Below are 20,237 nucleotides of genomic sequence, written 5' to 3'. Positions count from 1 at the left end.
GGTTCCTCTGGGGAAGCCACTATCCCCTCCCTGTTGCAGTGGATGGGAGCAGGGGTTATTAAGAGGATATCTTGCAAATCAATTGTTTTAGTGCTTTTCTCATCATTTATCAATAAATGGCAGAGTTAAGCTTAGAAAACCAAGTGCCTTGAATTTCTCTTCCTTTTGCTCCCCTAAACTTTAAACTTTCAAGAAATTTATACTTGTATTCATCTAATTTCACTCAAGACCCATTAGAGTAAACACTGAGACACAGAACACGTGCGTCTGGTTCACACTATGGGAATTCGATCCACCCCGTTGAGTGGAAAGATGAATTAATGTATGCAAAGAAGGCACCAGGTCTTTCTGAAACAGGCAGATTGTGAAGCCAGCAAAGCTAAGTCCTTTCCCGACTCATCCCATGCTTATGGCGCAGGGAGGCCAGGATCCACACACCGGCCTGATGATGATGAAGATGCCACCCAGCACGTCTACAGCAGCCAAGCCTATGAGAACTCCAGGGAAGCTGAGGTGGAAAAGAGAAGACACCAGGCTACCTCAAAGGAATTTCACAACATTTGCTTCCTTTCACAACAGTCTCTGCTACCCTCACAAGACTCAACCCTTGTGGATGAGTCTGAGGCCCAACTGCCAGTTTGGTAAGAAGACGAGTAAACAGGACCACGTCCAACTGTAAGGAACACAGAGACAAGACAGAGGCCTGTCCTTCCCCAGCTGAATAGCCAAGTGGTGAAACTGTCCACATGGGATTTATGTTTAAAATATACTTCACTGAGCTCCCGGTGTGCCCTCTCTGCTGAGTGTGAGGGGGCAAAGCTCTCGTCCCTGACCCCCAGCACCCAGTCCAGCCAGGAGGCTATGGGGACACCTAGCAGGTAGGCTCCAGTAAGAGCTGACCCAAGTCTGCAAGGGCAGACAGGAAACGCTCAGAGGATGGAGAGGAGCTCTTGAGGCAGAGACCACTGCACAAGCGAGCTCTGGAAGCCTAAGAGGACTCAGCACACTTAAGGAATTAGCAGAAGTTCAGGATGACCAGGACAAGGGCTCAGGTCTTTCCAGTGGCTGCAGATGACATGGAAGAAGTTGTCTGTGGCCCAGGGATTACGTCAGACTTCCAGAAACTGTGCAAAGAGGTGCTGAGCTCCAAGCAGGAGACCTCCATTAAGGGAAACGTGAAAACCTAGTGCTCTGGGCACTGCAGGACTGGCACTGCTTCCCTTTCTTTGACAACACTTGATATACTCTTCCTTTAATATTAACACTTTAATGACTAATATGACACATCTATCCAGTACTTATTTTCCTCCTTTATGTTAAAATAGAAAGTCATAGAAAGAATCCCAGGGGTTCTGTATTCTTGTTAAAGAATCCACTGCTCCCACCCCCTGCTGCCCATTTTCCATGGATGTATTTTCTTTCTCTTATGTTAAGTAAGTCTGTGGACCGTATCAAAGAATTACTGAATGATAAACGGAAAAACTGATTTGCATTAATTAAAAAAAACAACTAGGAACTTTTATTTTCTTCACTGAAAAAGAATTTCCACTAAAAATCCATATTCAGTAGCAGAGTCTAAGAGGAAACACTTAAGGGTAAAAACAGCTTGTTATAGGCACGCAATTCTTTTTTAAATGACTGAATCACTCAGAGGCAACCTGTAGTGGATGACCACCATGTCACATGCCTGTGTGACGGCCTGACAGCATGTCTCCTTGGTCCTAGTCTTGAGCCTCCCCACCACCAAAATTCACCTTCATAGTTATTTGACAAAGGAGGTTATTTCTTTCACACTTTCTGTGTCTCTGATACCAAGTATTTATTTAGCACTCAGTAAATGCTAAAGAGCTCAATTTAAGCAGGGTGAGGGATACTGGTAACCATGCCTGATACTGTATCATAGACCATCAGAGCACCTTCACTTACATAGTCTCCATAGGTCTCCTGCGCCGGGGGCGGCGGTGGAGGTCTGTACCCAGTTGGGGGCACTCCTCGTGCTCTGGGAGTGAGCAGTCCTCTTCCGCGACTTACTGGCCCTCGGGTGGAGAGGACGCCCCTGGAAGCCGGCGTCCCCCGTGGTACCCCGACTCCCACCGGCCGGGCTGAGACTCCTCCCCTGCCCCTGCAAGCAAGAGGGTCACATTAGCAATTTGCATGGTGTTCTCCAGCATTCCAGTGTTCACATGTACTAATACCTCATGAAAATCAATGTTCCATAAATCTGTAAAAAGAAATAAGGACACTATATGCAAAGAAAACACTAAAGCAAGTCAGGAACAGATTATCTACCTAAAGAAAGGAACTTCAATCATTCAGGCACCTAGTCCAGTGAAAATAAACATGGTAACATCAAAGAAGCCCCAGCGTCGGTTTCTGTTTGGGACCCAGAACAGGAAGCTGACATCTGGGGAGGCTGCATCCCCTGGGACCATCACACCCCACCAGAGTCTCAGCCAGTCCTCACTCCAACACTGCGACATGGGCCTTATGGCTCGTCTGTGGACAAGAAAACAGAGCCCCACAGGGATCTTAAGGCTGTCTGAGAACACACAGACGGCAAACCCAGGACCAAAATACACACCAGATCCCGTGAGAGAGGGAATAAAATGGACTTTCTCAAATAACATATCTACTAGATAGGATGGAAAGCATAGTTCTTAAGTGAAATAAACATATATTTTCTGAAGAAGAATGCAACATATTCATGTATTTCTAACATAAAATATGAGACTTCAAGTCAAGAGAAGAAGGAAGGAGGCAGCTAAAACTTGAGCAAGCGTGCAAGTCCCATGAAGAAATGAGGACAGATATTTGACTCCACTGGAAAATACAGGCCCAGCCAGGCCTACCTCCTGTGGACAATGTCTTGCAAACAAGAAGAACCGAGCAGCTGATGGGGCTGCCTGTACACCAGTTCTCTCCTTCTTTAGTTTGATTGGGATAGTAAATACACAGCTGAAAATGCAAATTCCACAAACAACAGAGAAAATTAATGAAACCAAAAGCTGGCTCTTTGAAAGAATCAATAAAATTAATAAACATCTAGACAGGCTAAACAAGGAAAGACAACAATATCAGAAATGAAAGAGGGCGTCACACTACTGACCTCAAGGACATTAAAGATAAAAACAGGAAGATTATGAACAACTCTAGGCCCACATATTTGTTAACTTAGATGAATTGGACTAATTCCTCGAAATACACAAATGACCAAGAAGAGAACTAAATAATCTTATGTTTATTAAAGAAATTTAATTGATAATAATCTTTCAAAAAAGAAAGCATCAGATCCAGAGGATTCACTGGCGAAACCCATCAAATATTGAGAAGAAATTATATCAGTCTTCCACATTCTCTACCAGGAAGTAAAATCAGAGGGAACTTCTCCCAACACATTCCCTGCGGCTGGTCCTTGGAAATGCCTCCTGAAAATTACTTCTGCATTACAGGCTGGGCCTGGCCTGAGCCACCAGGGACGATGGAAGTGGCCGGCCCCAACCTGGCCTTGAGCCCTCATAGGGACCTATCACAGGAGGTGTCTCCCAAGATATTTTTTTCTAAGTCCACCTGTGGGAGTCACGACTGGCCAAGGTGTTGGGAGACAGAGAGGCTGAGAAGGGTGACAAGGCTGGGCTAGGTGGTCTCTGACCTCCCTAGGAAGAGATGTGTGGTCCAAGGAGAAATAAAAGACATTAAGGATATTATAAAATGGAAATAAAAACTTATAAATCAGTATCTCCCATGAACAAAGATGCAAAAATCCTCGAAAATAAAGTAAGATTTATTCTAAGTATGCAAGCCTGCTTCAACTGGTAGCTCAGCTGGTAAAGAAACTGCCTGCAATGCAGGAGACCTGGGTTCAATCCCTGGGTTGTGAAGATCCCCTGGAGGAGGGAATGGCTACCCACTTCAGTATTCTGGCCTGGAGAATTCCATGGACTGTATAGTCCATGGGGTTGCAAAAAGCTGGACACAACTGAGTTACTTTCATCGAAGGTTGCTTCAACATTAATGAGAATCAATGTGATCCATCCATCACACCAAGAAGGCTTAAGAAGAAAAATCTTAAGATCATATAAAGAAGAAGCAGCATTCAATGAAATACAAGGTCATTCATGATTTAAAAAATCTCACCAAATGGAGATACCTTCACTCAAGTTAAAAAAGCACACCTACAAAAAACCTATAACTAATGACACATCAAATGGTGAGAGACTGAATGCTTCCCCTTAAGATTAGGAAGGAGGCATGATGTCCAGCCTTACCATTCCTATTGTACTGGAAGTCCTACCTAACTCGATGAGGCACAAAAAGGAAAAAAACTTTCAAGATTGTGGAGGAAGAAACAAAACTTTGTTTGCAGGTGACATCATTTCTCTGTAAAAGTTTCCAAAGAACCAACCAGATCAAGATAAAAAAAAAGCAACCATACAAGCAAACAGTAAACCAGAACTAAGAAGCACATGAAACACGGTCTTGGGATACAAAGGTCGTAAGTCAACTGCTCTCCTGTAAACTGCAATGAATAACTCAAACTTGCTAAGTGGCTAACAGTGATAAGCCATGCAAACAGTATGTTTCCATGATATGATACAATAAAAGTAGCTATTTACCCTGTGGTTTTTGTTCCCCAAACTAATAAGCCTAGGCTAATCTGAAAAATATTAGACAAATCCCAAACAAGGAACATTTTACAAAGAACCTGATTGGTATTCCTCAAAACTGTCAAAATCATAAAAAAAAAAAGAAAAATATATGACTTTCACCTTTAGGGAACTTGTGTTATCCATTTTTCAAGCATTGTAAGTTAGATATATATATATATATTTTTAAGTACTAGGCCATAAAAATTGGTGCAGTAAAATTGGTGGTCAAGAATGAGGACGCTGGATTCAGATCTGAATGTGATTCCTGACTGTGGTTATACAACTCTGCCCTCCAGTTAACATTCAAATTCATCAAGGGTCTGAACTTCCCAGGACAGTTTCCTCAGCTGTGAGAACTCTTTTCTTGGTGTTATGGGGAAGGAAAAAAGGCACAGGGCACACAAAGTATTTAGCATATTTCCTACTCAAAACAACTTAAACAAATTTCATGTCTCTGAACTGTATCGACAGACATCATATCTTTAGTCTTACTCATCTTTTTATCTCCATTATATATCTAAAAAAATCTTCAATGTAATTAGAGAATAGTTTCTACTTCTGGTACATCTGACACATGACTACATGTGCTATGTCAGTCATTCCTTGTATAATCAAACTAATTAAGGCTCCTGCTTCTTTATCTCATATCCCATCCCTGTCATCCAAGGCACTATATCAATCACAAAATATTCAATATTTTTGACTGTATAACTTCAGGTCTTTTAAATTGAAAACATAAATTTATATTTAAGAACCTCACAATTCTTTCCCATCGGCATCAACACTGTTAGGTTATGTGCCCACTGGTTATAGGAATTACACTAAAGAACCCGTTACAGAGTTTCAGACGAGTCATTTGATGCATGTAGCTCGGGACCCTTACTACAAAAGACACTTTGAAGATTCGTTTCTATGAGTCTGAAACCCCACAGGAAGGGTGTGAAGCAGAACAGCCTTAGTGCTGTATGAGGCTCTTGGCGAGGGAAGTCTTGACGGAGGCACGGCCAGCATGCACATCCCGCTGCACCGCCGTGCACGCTCACCCAACGCTGCAGATCAAGCTCAGGGCAGAGCTAATTGGCAGGATTGACGACATGGGGTGAGAGCAGAAAACGCGTCTGTGAGATGAGATTTAAAATGATAATCAATGGGAACTCGTTTATTTTTTACGTGAAAAGTTGCTTCAAATAGACAGGACTGGGTGCTGCACTGCTCAGAATAGGGATAATAGAAAAGCAGGAACCTAACCCATCTGAGTACACGGTTTCATAAGCTGGCAAATGTGTGTGATTGTAATGCTTCTGTGCATTTGCATTTTTCAGCACAGTGACCTTGATTTCTGGTTTTGCAGGTCAGATATTAAAATAATCGAAACAAGTTTTTTTCCCTGGGAACCGTGCTTTGAATGAATACAAAAAGTTATTGATCCATTAGGAACTAATTATTTAGTTTATATGTTAGTAAGAGGTTTTAGGATATAATGAAAAAGCCCGTGCTTTGGGTTCCAACACACTCAGCCTCAAAACTCAGATCTAGTCCTGCCATCACTGGGTTGCTGAGCCTGGGTTTCCCATCCACTGATCCAGTAAATAAGATCCAGCTCTCGTGGAATAGTTGTGAGGGTTACAACTATATCAAGTAAGTGCCCAAGCAAAAACAGGCACTCATTAAGTGGCGATCACTATATGGACTCTGTCCTTAATACTGTGCTTCTGGCCGTGGACCAAAGAGTGAGGAGAGAGACGGCAGAAGGTACAGCTTGCACTAGGTCTCATCTCACACGTTCGGCAGCAGCATGTGTACGGACCTTCTATACATTTAGCAGCAGTAATGCAGTGTGGTAGAATAAGGGTACAAACGTATATCATGGTGTTTGGCTTTTGTTTACATATTTTATGAGAAGCAAAAGTACAGAACAAAACAATGAATTTGGTGAATTAGCTCAAGCCAGCTCCAGCATTATTAGCTGGGTGAGGCCTGGGCCTCAGGAAGAGAAGGGCCTGTAGCTGATCATAGCAGGGGCCTGTGGATCTAGTCAAGGTCTAGCCAGTGTCACAGTAAGAAAAGCGCTCTCTGAGATCCATCCGGGGATCAGCCTTGATGCAGTAATGACCTGAGGAGTGCTTTACTTTCCCATAGAATCCCTGACATGTGTGACAGCTTTTCTTCATCTCTGATGGTGTGTGCTTCTAAGAGTCAAGTATAATCATTGAGATTTTTTTTTTCTTGCCAGAGGTTGAGAAGGGAATGAGAGGTCAGACAGAAGGGAAAGATAAATGCAGCCTGAGGTCTCAATCCCTCAGACTAAACATAAGAAACCGCCAGGGCGAGGGAGACTGACGTTCTGAAGAGAGGACTGGGGCAGCTCTCACCCGGAGCACCTCTGCAGATCCTGACACGTGGGGCTGGGCCCGCTTCTCCTCTCACACTTTACTTCAGCACCCACAGCACCCGGGCCTGGTCTCAGGGCAGCGTTGGTATCAGGAGGTCTAGGCTGGAACTGAGACTGTATGTCCAGCAAGCTCTCAAGTGCTGCTGTGTGTGGCTTGGATCCAGAGCTTACAGACCTGTTATGAAACCTGCTGGCTATCTCTCTTCTTTCCCCTGTGATTCATCTGATAGGGACAGAGTGAAGGGACAAAACAAGGGGTTAAACAGTTAATCCCCCTAGGTGATTATAAGTATCCACAGAAAAAATATGGGAGACTCCTGTAAGTTAACGATTTCCCAAGAAAGCAGGTTTGCTTAACCACAAAACCAAGCAGGCTTGCTGAGCAACAAAACCATGAAAAAAACATGAGACATGTCCCCGAATTATGAAACAATGGTGGCATGAGCCCCACATCCTGCGCGTGAGCTCAGTAAGCTAGTGATCCTAAGGACATGCTCTCTGCACACATAAACAATAATCTGTGGACCCAGCTTGACCATATAGGGACAAGAAAACTCTCCTGCTCAACTGATGATGGAGGAGAAACTGTAAGAAGTATCTGTGCTGCTGCTGCTAAGTCGCTTCAGTCGTGTCCGACTCTGTGCGATCCCATAGACGGCAGCCCACCAGGCTTCAATTTTTAGTGAGGGGTCATTCTGAGTAACCAGAAAAGGAATTATGCCATAGTCTAAGCTTCAATGGGACAGTTAAAAAAATTAAGTAGGATTTGGATTACTGTGTGCTCCATGTTCTGTCCCCATTTCACTGATGAAGAAAACTAGGCTTAGTGAGGGAAGTCCCTTGAGACCATGACTAGGAGGGCCTGGGTGACTCTGATTCTCCTGCAGCCACACTCCAATTCCAGGCATATGGCACCACTTTCCTGCTTTCAAGCCCTGGCCCCTCTGTGCGGGATGACTTCGCTCTCCTGAGTGTGTCAGTGCTCACGCTCCCCATTTTCATTTCTATTTCACTTCACTCTTCCTCATACCCCTCGTCCTCTTTTCAGCCAGTCTGCCATCACTACTCACTTCTCTGACTTTCCTCTTACTCTCCCTGAACAGCCGGACAATGACTCGGTCACCATCTGTGTAGCTTCACTTCCTGTCACAGAAAGAGCTCAGGAAATGTGTGACATTAAATGACCTAACACCAGAAACTGACTTCACGTTCAAAAAGGAAAAAAATTGATTAAACTTTTGAAAAGCCAGGGTGCTCTGGTGCTGTGACCAGGAGAACCGTGCTCTGTTCCAGGCTGGCATTTACAAGACAAGTTCTAGTTGCAAGTTTTCTCATTGTTTGCCATGTTATTTGCCTCAGTTAGTGTCTTCCCCAAACCTACTAAGGCGATTTTACAGGCTTTTCACCTGTCTCTCCTTAATCCACTCTAGTATGGCTGTACTAACTCAGAGAGCACGAGGGAGGAAAGGCAGTGCGTGTGAGGACGGAGGGATAGTTCTGGGCTTACGGCAAGACAAGCAGAGAAGCTCATTTCCAGGGAAAGTCCTCCAGCCTCTGCCTGCAGCGAGGAGCACATGTGTCCTGATCACTGCCTGGGTTTCCAGGGCACGGACAGTAGACACAGTGGGAAGGAAGGGGTGAGACAGTTCTGACAGGTCAGGTGGTACAAGGTCCTCAGAAGGCAAATCCAGGAGGGACTCAAACAATTTATATACCATCCCAAATTAACAGGTTTTTTTCCAATTGGAAACTTATAATTTAGTAGAAAAAGAAATAGATCATTTTTCCTATTTCCAGCCTTTCCTTAATAATAAAAAAGGACTTTTTAATATAGATTGGTAGATTAATGTAAATCATATCATATGCTGGTGAAATATTTATGGCCCATATATTAACTATTCAGTTTTCCCAATAACATTTCTCATAACTTCACCTACTGTGGAGAAAAACATATCATTTTCTCTCACTAAAACAATCTTCAGTATCTATGATATTATTCATAATCCATTTTAAAAAGAGAATAGGTACCACGTGAAGGTTAGTGTTGATGCGAAAATGAGGGTGACCATGTCCCATCTGATCCCATGGTTGAGAAGTTACGTGGTGCCCACTAGTCAACGCAACTGTGGCTAGAATTTATCAGCAGCTGCTGATGTGCCAGCCGTATAAAAACACAGTATCATTAATATCAGTGGGGCATGATCTAATGCTAAGACGACAAATGATCACCATACGCTGACAGTTCACACAGCGTCTGGAAGCTGCAGATCTCTGAGGTGGCCCCATGACAGTTTAAACCCCTCATGGCAGCCTGCGAGTGCGCTGCAGAGTCCTGCACTAGGCACAAAGGCTGGCAAGTGCAGTCTGAGGATCTAACCTGAGACTGCCATCCAAGAAAAGAAGAGAGAAGGAGCAGGCAAAATATGTGAAGAAACCGTAGCTGAAATTTCCCCCATTTGATAAAAGGTCTTGAGTTGATAAGGTAAGCCTCATCTCCTAAGTTGAAACAAACCCACCACATGTAGCACCCAACACTGGAGAATGTGTATTTACTACCTAGAGAGACAGGCTGTATTCACTTTTTTTCCCCTGCTGTCTCTGGTAACAAATGCAAGGAGAGGACACTGCCTGCTACTCCGGGGAAGAGCCAGAGGGGTCAGAGACAAGGCCAGTGGAAAAGGTACACAGAACCAGCCAGATGTTCTGCAGAGTGGAAGGAAGGGAGCATCCTTGAGGGCTCAGATCTGTCTCACATAGACCATCCAGGCAGCAGCAAAACAAGGGGTAGAAACCCTGCGGAGAAAAACATAAAACTAAACAAAAGTTTGCCTGGAGTGGCGTCAATCCTAATTTCCCTGACACTTCTCTGCTGGGGTCCTTGCAAGGACCGAAGTGACGTATCACAGTCAGCACAGGGTAGACTGGAAAAAAAGCAACTTGCTCATCTCCTAGTAAGAAAGGCGTAAGTTTAGTCCTCTCATCTGAAAACTGAATGAAAAGGTTTTATTAAAGTACGTATTACTCCCTATGGCAGGATTTAATTTTAGATCATTTACATCTTTTAGCAGAAATGTATCCTAAAGTGAGAACAGTGGGGAACATGCAAGAAGATTCCAGGAATGACCTGCTCCACTGAGACATTCCCCAGTGGTGCCATCCGAGTGACCAGTCCCAACAGGCGACTCCCACAGTAAATCAGTCACCTGGCAGACAAGAACTACACTAACAATACTTAAACGTCAACACTCCATCAGAAGAGTCTAAGGAATTTGCAAACGTACTGAATTCACTCAACATTTATTTCTGAGTCCTATATGCCATGTATTAGAGACACAAGGTCCTTTAAGGTTCATGTATGGATGTGAGAGTTGGACTGTGAAGAAGGCTGAACACCAAAGAATTGATACTTTTGAACTGTGGTGTTGGAGAAGACTCTTGAGAGTCACTTGGACTGCAAGGAGATCCAACCAGTCCATTCTGAAGGAGATCAGCCCTGGGATTTCTTTGGAAGGAATGATGCTAAAGCTGAAACTCCAGTACTTTGGCCACCTCATGCAAAGAGTTGACTCATTGGAAAAGACTCTGATGCTGGGAGGGATTGAGGGCAGGAGGAGAAGGGGACGACAGAGGATGAGATGGCTGGATGGCATCACTGACTCGATGGACGTGAGTCTGGGTGAACTCCAGGAGTTGGTGATGGACAGGGAGGCCTGGCGTGCTGCAATTCATGGTGTCACAAAGAGTCGGACACAACTGAGCGACTGAACTGAACTGAACTGAACTGAAGGAGTCACCAATGAAAATGTGAACAAGTCAGAAAGGTAAATTCAGTTTGATAAATGCTGTTACATAACCAAGAAGGGTGTGTGGACTGGCTCCTGGGCTACACGGTGGCCCTTTCAAACAAGGAGATGGCAAAGCCTTCTCGGAAAGGTGCCTGGGTGTACTGAGAGCAAGGTGCTGAGGGGCGGGCAGGCGACTGCAGACAGGCCTTCCGGGAAGGAGGAAGGAAGGCCAGGGACATGGAGAGAGACTGGGATGGCCTGTTTGAGGAACAGAAAGGAGACCAGTCTGGCTGGAATGCAGAATGAGAAAGAGGATCAAAGAAAAGTAGATTTATGGATAATTTTAGAGCAAAAATCAAAATGACTTCCAATGACTTCGATGTGGTGAAGATCCACCAAGGAGCTTCCAACAGTCCCAGGACTAAAGTGCGAGGATGCAGTAAGTACATTTGTCTTTCATTTTATGACTGTTTTTAGCCATTTAGACATCATGAATTCTATAACTGTATTTTCCTCAGCTTTGGCCACTAGAAAGGACAAAGCATAATCTGGAGACCAATTTTGCCAACCTTACAAAACAACATGCACCTTTTTGTGTATTAATCAATCTCACTCTTAGGATTTTTGTAATTTTCTACCATAATACTTTCTGTATCAATTAACTTTTATTCTGTTAGATGAATATTAACTTACAGAAAGTTACCTTATGATCTGATGAGGAAAAGTAGTAAAAATACAAATTTCTCATCGTAGTTTGTATTAATCGTGCTGTAATTAAAATATAACAAAAGTGACAGAATGAAATGTCTATGGAAAAGTGGCAAGGGAAGAATGGGTGGAAGAAAAAAACAAGATTCTGAATGAAAACTGAAGGGGAGGCTCAAAGGGAGAGGCAGGTTTCCAGAATCAGACTGCCCGCATCCCCCTGGGTTCCCTGCCCACTGTCCTCATTCATGACGTGGTGACGAGCAGAACAGCACCCGCCTCACAGGGCTGTTGGTGAGGCTTAACCTAGTCATGGTCTGTGATACGCTCAGGAAGTACTGTCAGCAGTGGGCGCACTGTGAGTGCCTGTTGAAGTAAGTTGGCTGCACAGACAAGTAGGATTTGAACAGGTGAGCGGCGGAGAGAGGACTGCAGATGCAGGAACAATGTGAACAAAGGTCTGGAAGCGGGGAGCACACACATCCACCCAGGGGTGGGGCCAGGTGCTCAACACAGGGAACACGGCACAGTAATGAATAAGACCAGTTGGGAGACAGGTCTTAAGAACAGTACAGAAGGGCACTGTATGCCTCTTAGAGGAACACGAATTTAATCCTGTTTAACAAGAGCGTCTGGAAGATGTGGTGCCATGGAGTCACATGGAGGGAGGAAGCAGAGTCCAGAAGTACCCTCATGAAGGGGTTCAGTCAGCACAGCCAGCCACGACTCCATACACTAAACCACAGGCTCTGACCTGTGAACTGAACAGCAATTCTATCCAAGAATATCAACCACCAAGGCAACGGAAAAGCTTAAAATGGTAAGCAATGCATATGTTGTCATCAAGAATATTTTTTTTTTTCATCTGGGTGGATGGAGGGGTTTCTCTAGACATTACACTCCCCGAACAGAAAGTTTCTGCCTCCCTGCCTGTTCCTAAGGTAGCATTTTCTACATAACCGAAAACATGACAACCAGACAGTACAATGAGAGGTCTGATCTGGGGACAGAGCACCCCCTAGAGCGAGGCCTTGCCCGCGCTCTGTGCTCTCCATCCAAGGGGTAAAATGGGCCTTTGCAGGTGTGAAACTCCAAGTGGGCTCTAAATACAGGCAAGCGCTCCCCTAAGGAAGGCGGGCCAATGGCGCTGAGCAAGACAAGGGGAAGGAGAGAGAGCAGATATGGACTCAAGGCGAGGACTGCCCACAGGCCCAGAAGCTGGCAGGGTCCAGAAAAGGATTCCTGCTACCACCTCCAGGGGGAGAGCTGTCAACACCCAGGCTGTGGCCTCCTTCAGCTGACTGCAGACATCTAGCCTCCAGAGCTGTAACCAATTTCTATTGCTTAAAGCCATCAAATTGGTAGTAACTGACTGCAACAGCCACAGGAAACTAATATAGCAAATATGTATTTTTTTATGATTTCAAGTAAATTATTTAACATTAGGAGAAATGGAAATGAAAGAGATTTACCATTTACTGAACAGCTACATAAATTATTTCATTATATCATCTGCAGCAATCCTATTATTAGCCTGTTTTATAGAGAAAACCCACCTGGTACCATGCCCAGGTCTGTGTTTATTCTACACTGCAATAACACCTGTCTGTAACTGCTCTGACAGTGTGCTGATCCGCAACACCCCCCAGGGAACTGACTTGTTATTCCTCCAAATGCACTTGGTTATATGGAATACGCCTATTTAAAATTATTTCATGCAAAACTACCTGAAAAAATACATGTAGTCACTAGTAAAAAAAGAAAATCTGTGTGACTAATTTCCACGGGGTTCTTTCGAGGGCAAAAATTAAAAAATTAAAAATAATGCTCAAATAGGTTTGAGAGTCATATCTTAATCTACAGTTTGCTTCAACTGACTTGTAATTCATTAAAACATTTTTCATGTTTAAAGGGGTCATGAATCATTAGTTTGAGACAAAAATAAAATTTCAGTGTGCCTGGACGAGATCTGGAGTATCAGATACCACAGAGCAGCTACATGAAATAAAACGAGAACAGGCATGGGGGCATTTACCTGGTACCTGATACTGCTCACCACTGGAGATGTGGCACTGAACTAGCTTGATACCATCTGCACTCAAAAGGAAGCAAGCTTCCATGACGTCCACTTGTGCATCAAAGCTATTGCTTTCATTTTAAAGAATTAAGGGATTAATAACATGAAAGTGATTAAATAAACTTATCATTCATTAGCTAGTAAGTGGTACAGGTCATATTTAAGCCCAGGAATGTGCATGCTCAGTTGTGTCTGACTTTTCGTAACCCCACAGACTTTAGCCCGCCAGGTTCCTATGTTCATGGGAATTTTCCAATGTTTCTATGCTTCCCAATTTTTCCTATGTTCATGGGATTTTTTCCATTGGAGTGGGTTGCCATTTCCTCCATCTGGGGATCTTCCTGATCCAGGGATTTAAACACAAGAATACTGCAGTCCAAGTGAATACTCTTAATATGATACCATATTGCCTGAAAGCATTCCCACAGGCTTTGTACCAACACGCTGGTAGACCTGCTTACCTGTTAGTAAAGAAAACAGGAAAACTGTTGCCATGACACCACATTCTAACAACAAGGCAAGTCAATTAATCACACCTACCTGGTTATTGCTGGGGTTGGTACACCTCTTGTACGTAAGGTAGGTTTCCCTCGAACCACTGGGACATCGGCATTTTCGGAACCACCATTCAAATATGTTAATTCCTGGAGCTGTGCCTGCCTGATTTCATCATTATAGTCCTACACAAAAAACAGAAGAGAGCAAAGCATTTATGACAAGAAGCAAACAATTTTTAATAGAAAAAGTATATGAAAAATAGTTTAAAAAGATAAAATAAGATTTGAGTCTGTTGAAATGAAAATATATGAATGAACTGTTGTAAAGAGAAAAACCCAAACAGTATTTTTCCCCTAAACTAAAATTTTCTATGGTCAGCCATAATTCCTTCTCTTGGGCATACTCTCCAAGTGAAATATTTATAATAAAATTAAAATATCATGTAACTGATATATGGATATTACTATTTACAACTCAGTCAACTTGTAGTTACTAAGCATAAATGATGTGCCAACTAACACAACCCAGGGGAGCACGCATGGTTCCTGCAGCCAAGGACTCAGTCTGACAGGGAAAGGGGGAAGACAAAGAGGCAACACGGCAGCTTTAATGAAACTAAGAAGGGCATGCACACAGTTTCTTTGTACGTATTCATTTGGATATTGTTCAAGTCGCAAAATTCGGCATTTCCAAAACTGAGTACATCATCTTATTCTTGAAAACCTGCTCTTACATTATTTTCAAAATATTCAACTCAGAAACTTTGGGAGTTATCCTTGATTTCTCTCCTTTCCCTAATAATATCCCCAACTCCATTCAATAATTGTCAAGAAAGACATGTAATAAACATAAGTGTGGTCTGTTTTACAATCAAAAGAAAGTTCAGGTATATATGATCAAAAAGGAAGGCCATCTAACTCAACCATGGACAGTTAAGAGTAGATTCTCTACAAGAAATGTCATCTAAGAGTGAGTGAACCAGTTACCAGAAGGGAGGCTGAAAAGTATTCTAGACAGAGGGAAAAGTATATTTTAAAATCCAGAGTAAAAGTGTGTCCAGGGAACTGAAATAAGTGCTATATGGCTAAACTACAAGAGACAGTCTGGAGTGGAAGAGTGGTCTTCAAAGTGAAAAGGAAAGCAGAAACCAAATCGAGTAAAGATTTAAGTCTTTTTAAATATAACATCAAATGTCTGGAAATTATGGTACTAAAAATTATTTAAGAAAAGGAGGTTTATATTTTGAAAATGCTATGAACAACTATGTGCCCACAAGTTAGATAACTTAGATGACACGGACAAATTCCAAGAAAGACACAAACCATCAAAACTGACGGAGAAGAAATAGAAAATACGAACAGTTAGTAACAAGTAAAAACGCTAAATTAGTACTAAAAAATTTTTTTAAAGTCCTGCAAAGAAAAGCCTAAGTCTGTGGGGCTTCACTGGAGAACTCCACAAACAATTAAAAAAGAATTAATGTGATCCTTCACAAACTTCCAAAAACTAAAAAGGAGGAGACATGTCCTCACTGATTCTATGAAGTAAGTATTGTTGCCCTGATACCAAAACCAAAGATATTACAAGAAATCTGCAAAAGAGTGTTCTTAGGAATATAGATGCAGCAGCTCTTGAAAAACTGTTAAGAAGTCAAATCCACTAGCATGAACAATAGAAAAAGGAAATATACACACAAGAACTGAGCAGAACTTATACCAGGATTGCAAGCTTGGTTTATCCCATGTGAAAATCAATTAACATAATACCATAATAATAGAATAAAGGACAAAAATCACTTAGTACTTTTAATATACCAAGAAAAAATCTGACTGAAGAATCCAACATACTTTCATTATAGAAATACCCAACAAACTAAGAAAACCCATAGCTAATACCATATTTAATGGTAAAAGACTGAAAGTTTCAGCCTAAGTCCAGGAACAAGACAGGATATATACTTCTGCCACTTTTGATTAATGGTATTCAGATTGGAAGAGAAGAAACACAATAATTTCTGTTTACAGATGGCATAATCCTATATACAGAAAAACACAAAGAATCCACAAAAACATTAGAGCCAATAAAAGAGTTTAGTATAGTTGCAGGATACAAGATTAATATACAAAAATCAGTTGTATTTCTTTATAGTAACAATGAGCATTATAAGAATAAAAAAAAAAGATTCCATTTAGAGTAGCATCAAAAAGAATAGCATACTTAGAAGTAAATTAACAAAATAAAGGTAAGATCTGTATACTGAAAAGTACAAATTAATATTGGAATACATTTTAAAAACTCTAAGCAAAAGGAAAGATACCTCATATTCATGGATAGGAGGACTCAACATTGTTTTTATGACAATAACTCCCCCCACCCCCCCGCAACATACACAAATGATCTACAGACTCAAGGAAATCCCTATTAAAATTCCAGCTGGCCTCTTGCAGCAATAGACAAGCTGATCCTAAAATTTACATGGAAATCCAAAGAATCTAGGATAGCCAGAACTATCTAAAGGAAGAACAAAGTTGGAGGACTGTATGCTCTGATTTCAAAAACTCCAGTAAAGCTATAGTAATCGAAACAGTATGATACTGACTTAAATAATACAGAAAGATCAATGAAATAAAACTGAGAGCAAAGATATCAAGTACAGTCAATTGATTCTCCAATAGTCTCCAACAAATGGTGCCGCAACAACTGAATATCTACATCAAAAAAATCAAGTGGGCCCTGTATTTTTGCCACAAAAACTACAAATGTTCTAATTTAGATTATGTTGATGCTTGTAGCACTATGGAATATACTAAAAACCACTGAATCATATATTTTATATGAGTAGATTTTATGCTGTGATTTATATCTCAAAAAAGATAATAAAAGGGGTGGAGGAACCCACTGGAGGCAGAAACATTAGGTGGAAGTAGTTAAGTAATCCCAGGATATGGTAAAGATGACCTGGAGTAGGGAGGGACATGGCAGGAAGGGTGGGAAGAGGTTTAGATATGGAGTTATTTATAATGCTTAATTTTATTAGATATGGTAATATATTAGATCTTTTGTGCAGGTTGAGTCTGCAATGGTCTATAGTATATAAAAATTGAGATATTCTATAGCAATCAGATAGAGGAAATGAAAACTTAGAAGTCAAAGAGAGGGATACAGAAGTGGGCAAGGAAGAGTTACACAGGCCCCACACATTACAGAGTAGGGTGTGTCATCAAGTCTGGCCCATGGTAGGCTCTTGGCAGAGAACCTCTGAATCTGTCGTGGGTTCTGCCTATTAAGACTGCTTCCATGTGCCTGAGGCCTGAGGTCAGGCTGTACCAACTTGGCAGATAAATCTGTCTCAGGAACATGACCAATGGGGAATGTCTGTTGTGGCTCAGAAAGGGGGATTCTGGTGCTGGCCTCTGAGCATCTGTCAGGGGCACTGCACGTCTTTGGAACTGATCTGCAATGAAAACCCTGGACACAAGGTTCAGGGGAGCCTCCCTGGTTCAAACGAACAGTCCAGTGTCGTCACATGGGGTTGCTGGGAGAGTCAACGAGTCCTGCGTAAGTCCACTGGGAAGGGACAGCAGGAAGCCTGGGCCTGGTTTTCCCAGCTGGCTCATTTTCTCTTTGCTGAGTGCTCCTAAAGAACAGCTGAGCTCGCAGGTGGCTGTGGGGACCTCTCACGAGAATCCATCTGTAGACAGCATCGGCAGCAGGCAGGGCTGTGTGGGAACCATCACAGAGTGAGAGAAGGGCTGAAGACACTGCTCTGAACACCAACATGCAGAAGGGAGAGGACCTCACAAAGACGACAGGAAGGTGTGGCGAGAGCCCGAGAGGGACAGGTAGGTGGTCACGCTACAAAAGTCACAGCAAGTCAGTGTTGCATTCACATCAATAAGAAGCCAGGCACTGACTCTGTGGGATTCACTAACTACAGAGGCAGTACTGACTTCATAATCATTTTGGTGAACAGTGAGTGAGCTAGAATTCATTCAGGTAGAATGAAGAATGAATGGGAACAAGTCCCAGATACAGTAAAGGAGCCAGCTTCTCCCAGTTGTTTGCTACAAAGAGGAAGAGAGAAGGACTACAGTCTGAAGAAGGAAGGAAGGATTTGATGACAGAAGAAATAAAGCAAATCTGAGTATGAATAAAAGACTCAGATGAGACAGTATCCTGAATTATTTCAAATTAAAATATAAAATGCTGAAGCTGAAGCTCCAATACTTTGGCCACCTGATGCGAAGAGCTGACTCACTGGAAAAGACCCTGATGCTGGGAAAGAGTGAAGCCAGGAGGAGGAGGGGACGGCAGAGGATGAGATGGTTGGATGGCATCACCAACTCAATGGACATGAGTTTGAGCAAGTTCTGGGAGATGATGAAGGACAGGGAACCCTGGCGTGTCCATGGGGTCACAAAGAGCTGGACATGACTGAGTGACTAAAAAACAAATGCTCTCTTCCTTACTTTTCAAAAGTAGAGTGCAAAAAACAACTTGTAGGAGAAAGCACTGTGAAGTAAGAAAAATAATATGGACACCAATCAAAAATGAAGCTGACATCATAACCAGCTAACACCTGCAGAGTAAGAGGAAGAAAGGTAAATGAAGAAAAATCCAAGTCGTCACCGTTAGCAGGGAGGCTAAGGCCTGAATCTAGGTTTTACTGTAATACAGGTTCTCTAACCTATCTGGGGTATCATGACCTCAGAAGTCATGTGAATCTATAGTTATTTCAACTTCTTTAAAATAAGCCTATTGACATGTTCCTTGCCATTTTACTAAAAATGTGTGATTGATAAATTATTTGTAAAGCACATTCTAAATAAAATGTGCTATGTAAATGCTAAGTATTGGCCCTATTGAGAAGTGTTAGAAAGCAGGACACAAAATTTTATGTGCTTAAAAACAGATTCAGGGAAAAAGAACATAACTGAGGCCCCATTAGAAACACATTAAAAATTAAAAAAAAAAAATAAGCAAAAGCTTTGCTCTAAGTAAAGTTAGGTAATTTACAATGGTGCCACAAAAAGTTGAATTAAAAGCTTATTTTAAACATCATCTGTGTGAAAGTAAATTTTAAAGTACATAATGTAGTTAGGAGGGAAAACAAACAAAAAAATGGAATCTAAGTCAATCACATCTGAGGTTTAGCCTGAATTTAACCAACTGCAGAGCAGCTATGTAATTTTCGACAACTTCTTTAGACACAATGTAATTGTTTCTTCTGATGTCACACAAGACACTAGTTACAATTTTATTGGTCTTTGAAATAATGTTTTTAAATCAGTAGAGAAACCAAGTCATAGGTGGCACCTTACAGACTAAATTATTTTTACAATTTTACATTTTAAACTAGTCATTACTAAATTATCACTTTAACTCCCCATCTGAAAAGTGAAACTATCGTAACACTAACACCAACACTGTCATCAATTGTGAAGAGTAGAAAATGGATTAGAATTCTAATTAAATATGTGTAAATGGGATTTCTCTAGCCAATAAATTTAGAATCTATTTAAATGTGTTACCCTGGAGAATCAGAAAAAGTTTTTCAATAAAATCATTAAAAGTAATTTATTAAAAATTCAGTGGGTTCTTTGCCAGAAATGTACTCTTCAGATATGTTTGCCAAAATATGCTAATATTTATGTTCAAGGTTAATCCTGGGATCGGTGTTTGAATAATAATCTGTAAGAAATAAATGTTCATTATTTGAAGACTAATTAAATAGATTCTAAAATATGCATATAAAATATTATGCAGACATTAAAAAGAATGAAGCAAAACCGCATATGCTTATATGGACAAAGGTACAAAACAACCCATTAAAAACAAAGGTTACAAGCGAGCACGGGACTTGCAGGGTAACTGAGGAGTTTATCAAAGCTCTTCCATAAAAAGCAACAATAAAAGCTGACTGAATAGTTAAAAACAATTTTAGGACTCTGGAAACTTATTGAAGGGATACAATAAATGGAAAATAAAATAAATCTGTTTGTGAAAAACTGCTAAGTCTCAGGTAAGAACGGGGGGAGCCTGTGGTGATTTTGTCTGAGGATGCTTCCATCACTCCTCCCAGCCCAGATGACGCGTGAGTTCCACTAGGATGGTAAACCACAAGAACCAGAAGG

The 20,237-nt window shown here is 41.7% G+C and overlaps 1 protein-coding gene across 4 annotated transcripts in view; it reads right to left on the bottom strand.

Moving 5' to 3' along the window:
- KHDRBS3 (KH RNA binding domain containing, signal transduction associated 3) overlaps positions 1-20,237 on the bottom strand; it is a 154,465-nt gene that overhangs the window by 48,802 nt on the left and 85,426 nt on the right. For 2 of the 4 annotated variants that reach the window (XM_086335597.1, XM_086335599.1), the window contains exons 5-6: positions 14,146-14,285; positions 1,927-2,122 (exon numbers count right to left, since the gene is read on the bottom strand). In XM_086335597.1, the coding sequence (XP_086191723.1) occupies positions 1,927-2,122; positions 14,146-14,285 (336 nt within the window). The remainder of the gene's footprint in view (positions 1-1,926; positions 2,123-14,145; positions 14,286-20,237) is intronic. The other 2 variants (XM_086335601.1, XM_086335600.1) reach the window with 1 other exon arrangement.

The sequence above is a fragment of the Bos grunniens genome, chromosome 14 (assembly GCF_055505025.1).
Source record: "Bos grunniens cultivar Pamir isolate PY7600 chromosome 14, Bosgru_T2T1.0, whole genome shotgun sequence".
Classification (NCBI taxonomy): domain Eukaryota; kingdom Metazoa; phylum Chordata; class Mammalia; order Artiodactyla; family Bovidae; genus Bos; species Bos grunniens.
The sequence above is the reverse complement of the archived record's forward strand: the minus strand, read 5'-3'. Positions and strand labels throughout refer to the sequence as shown.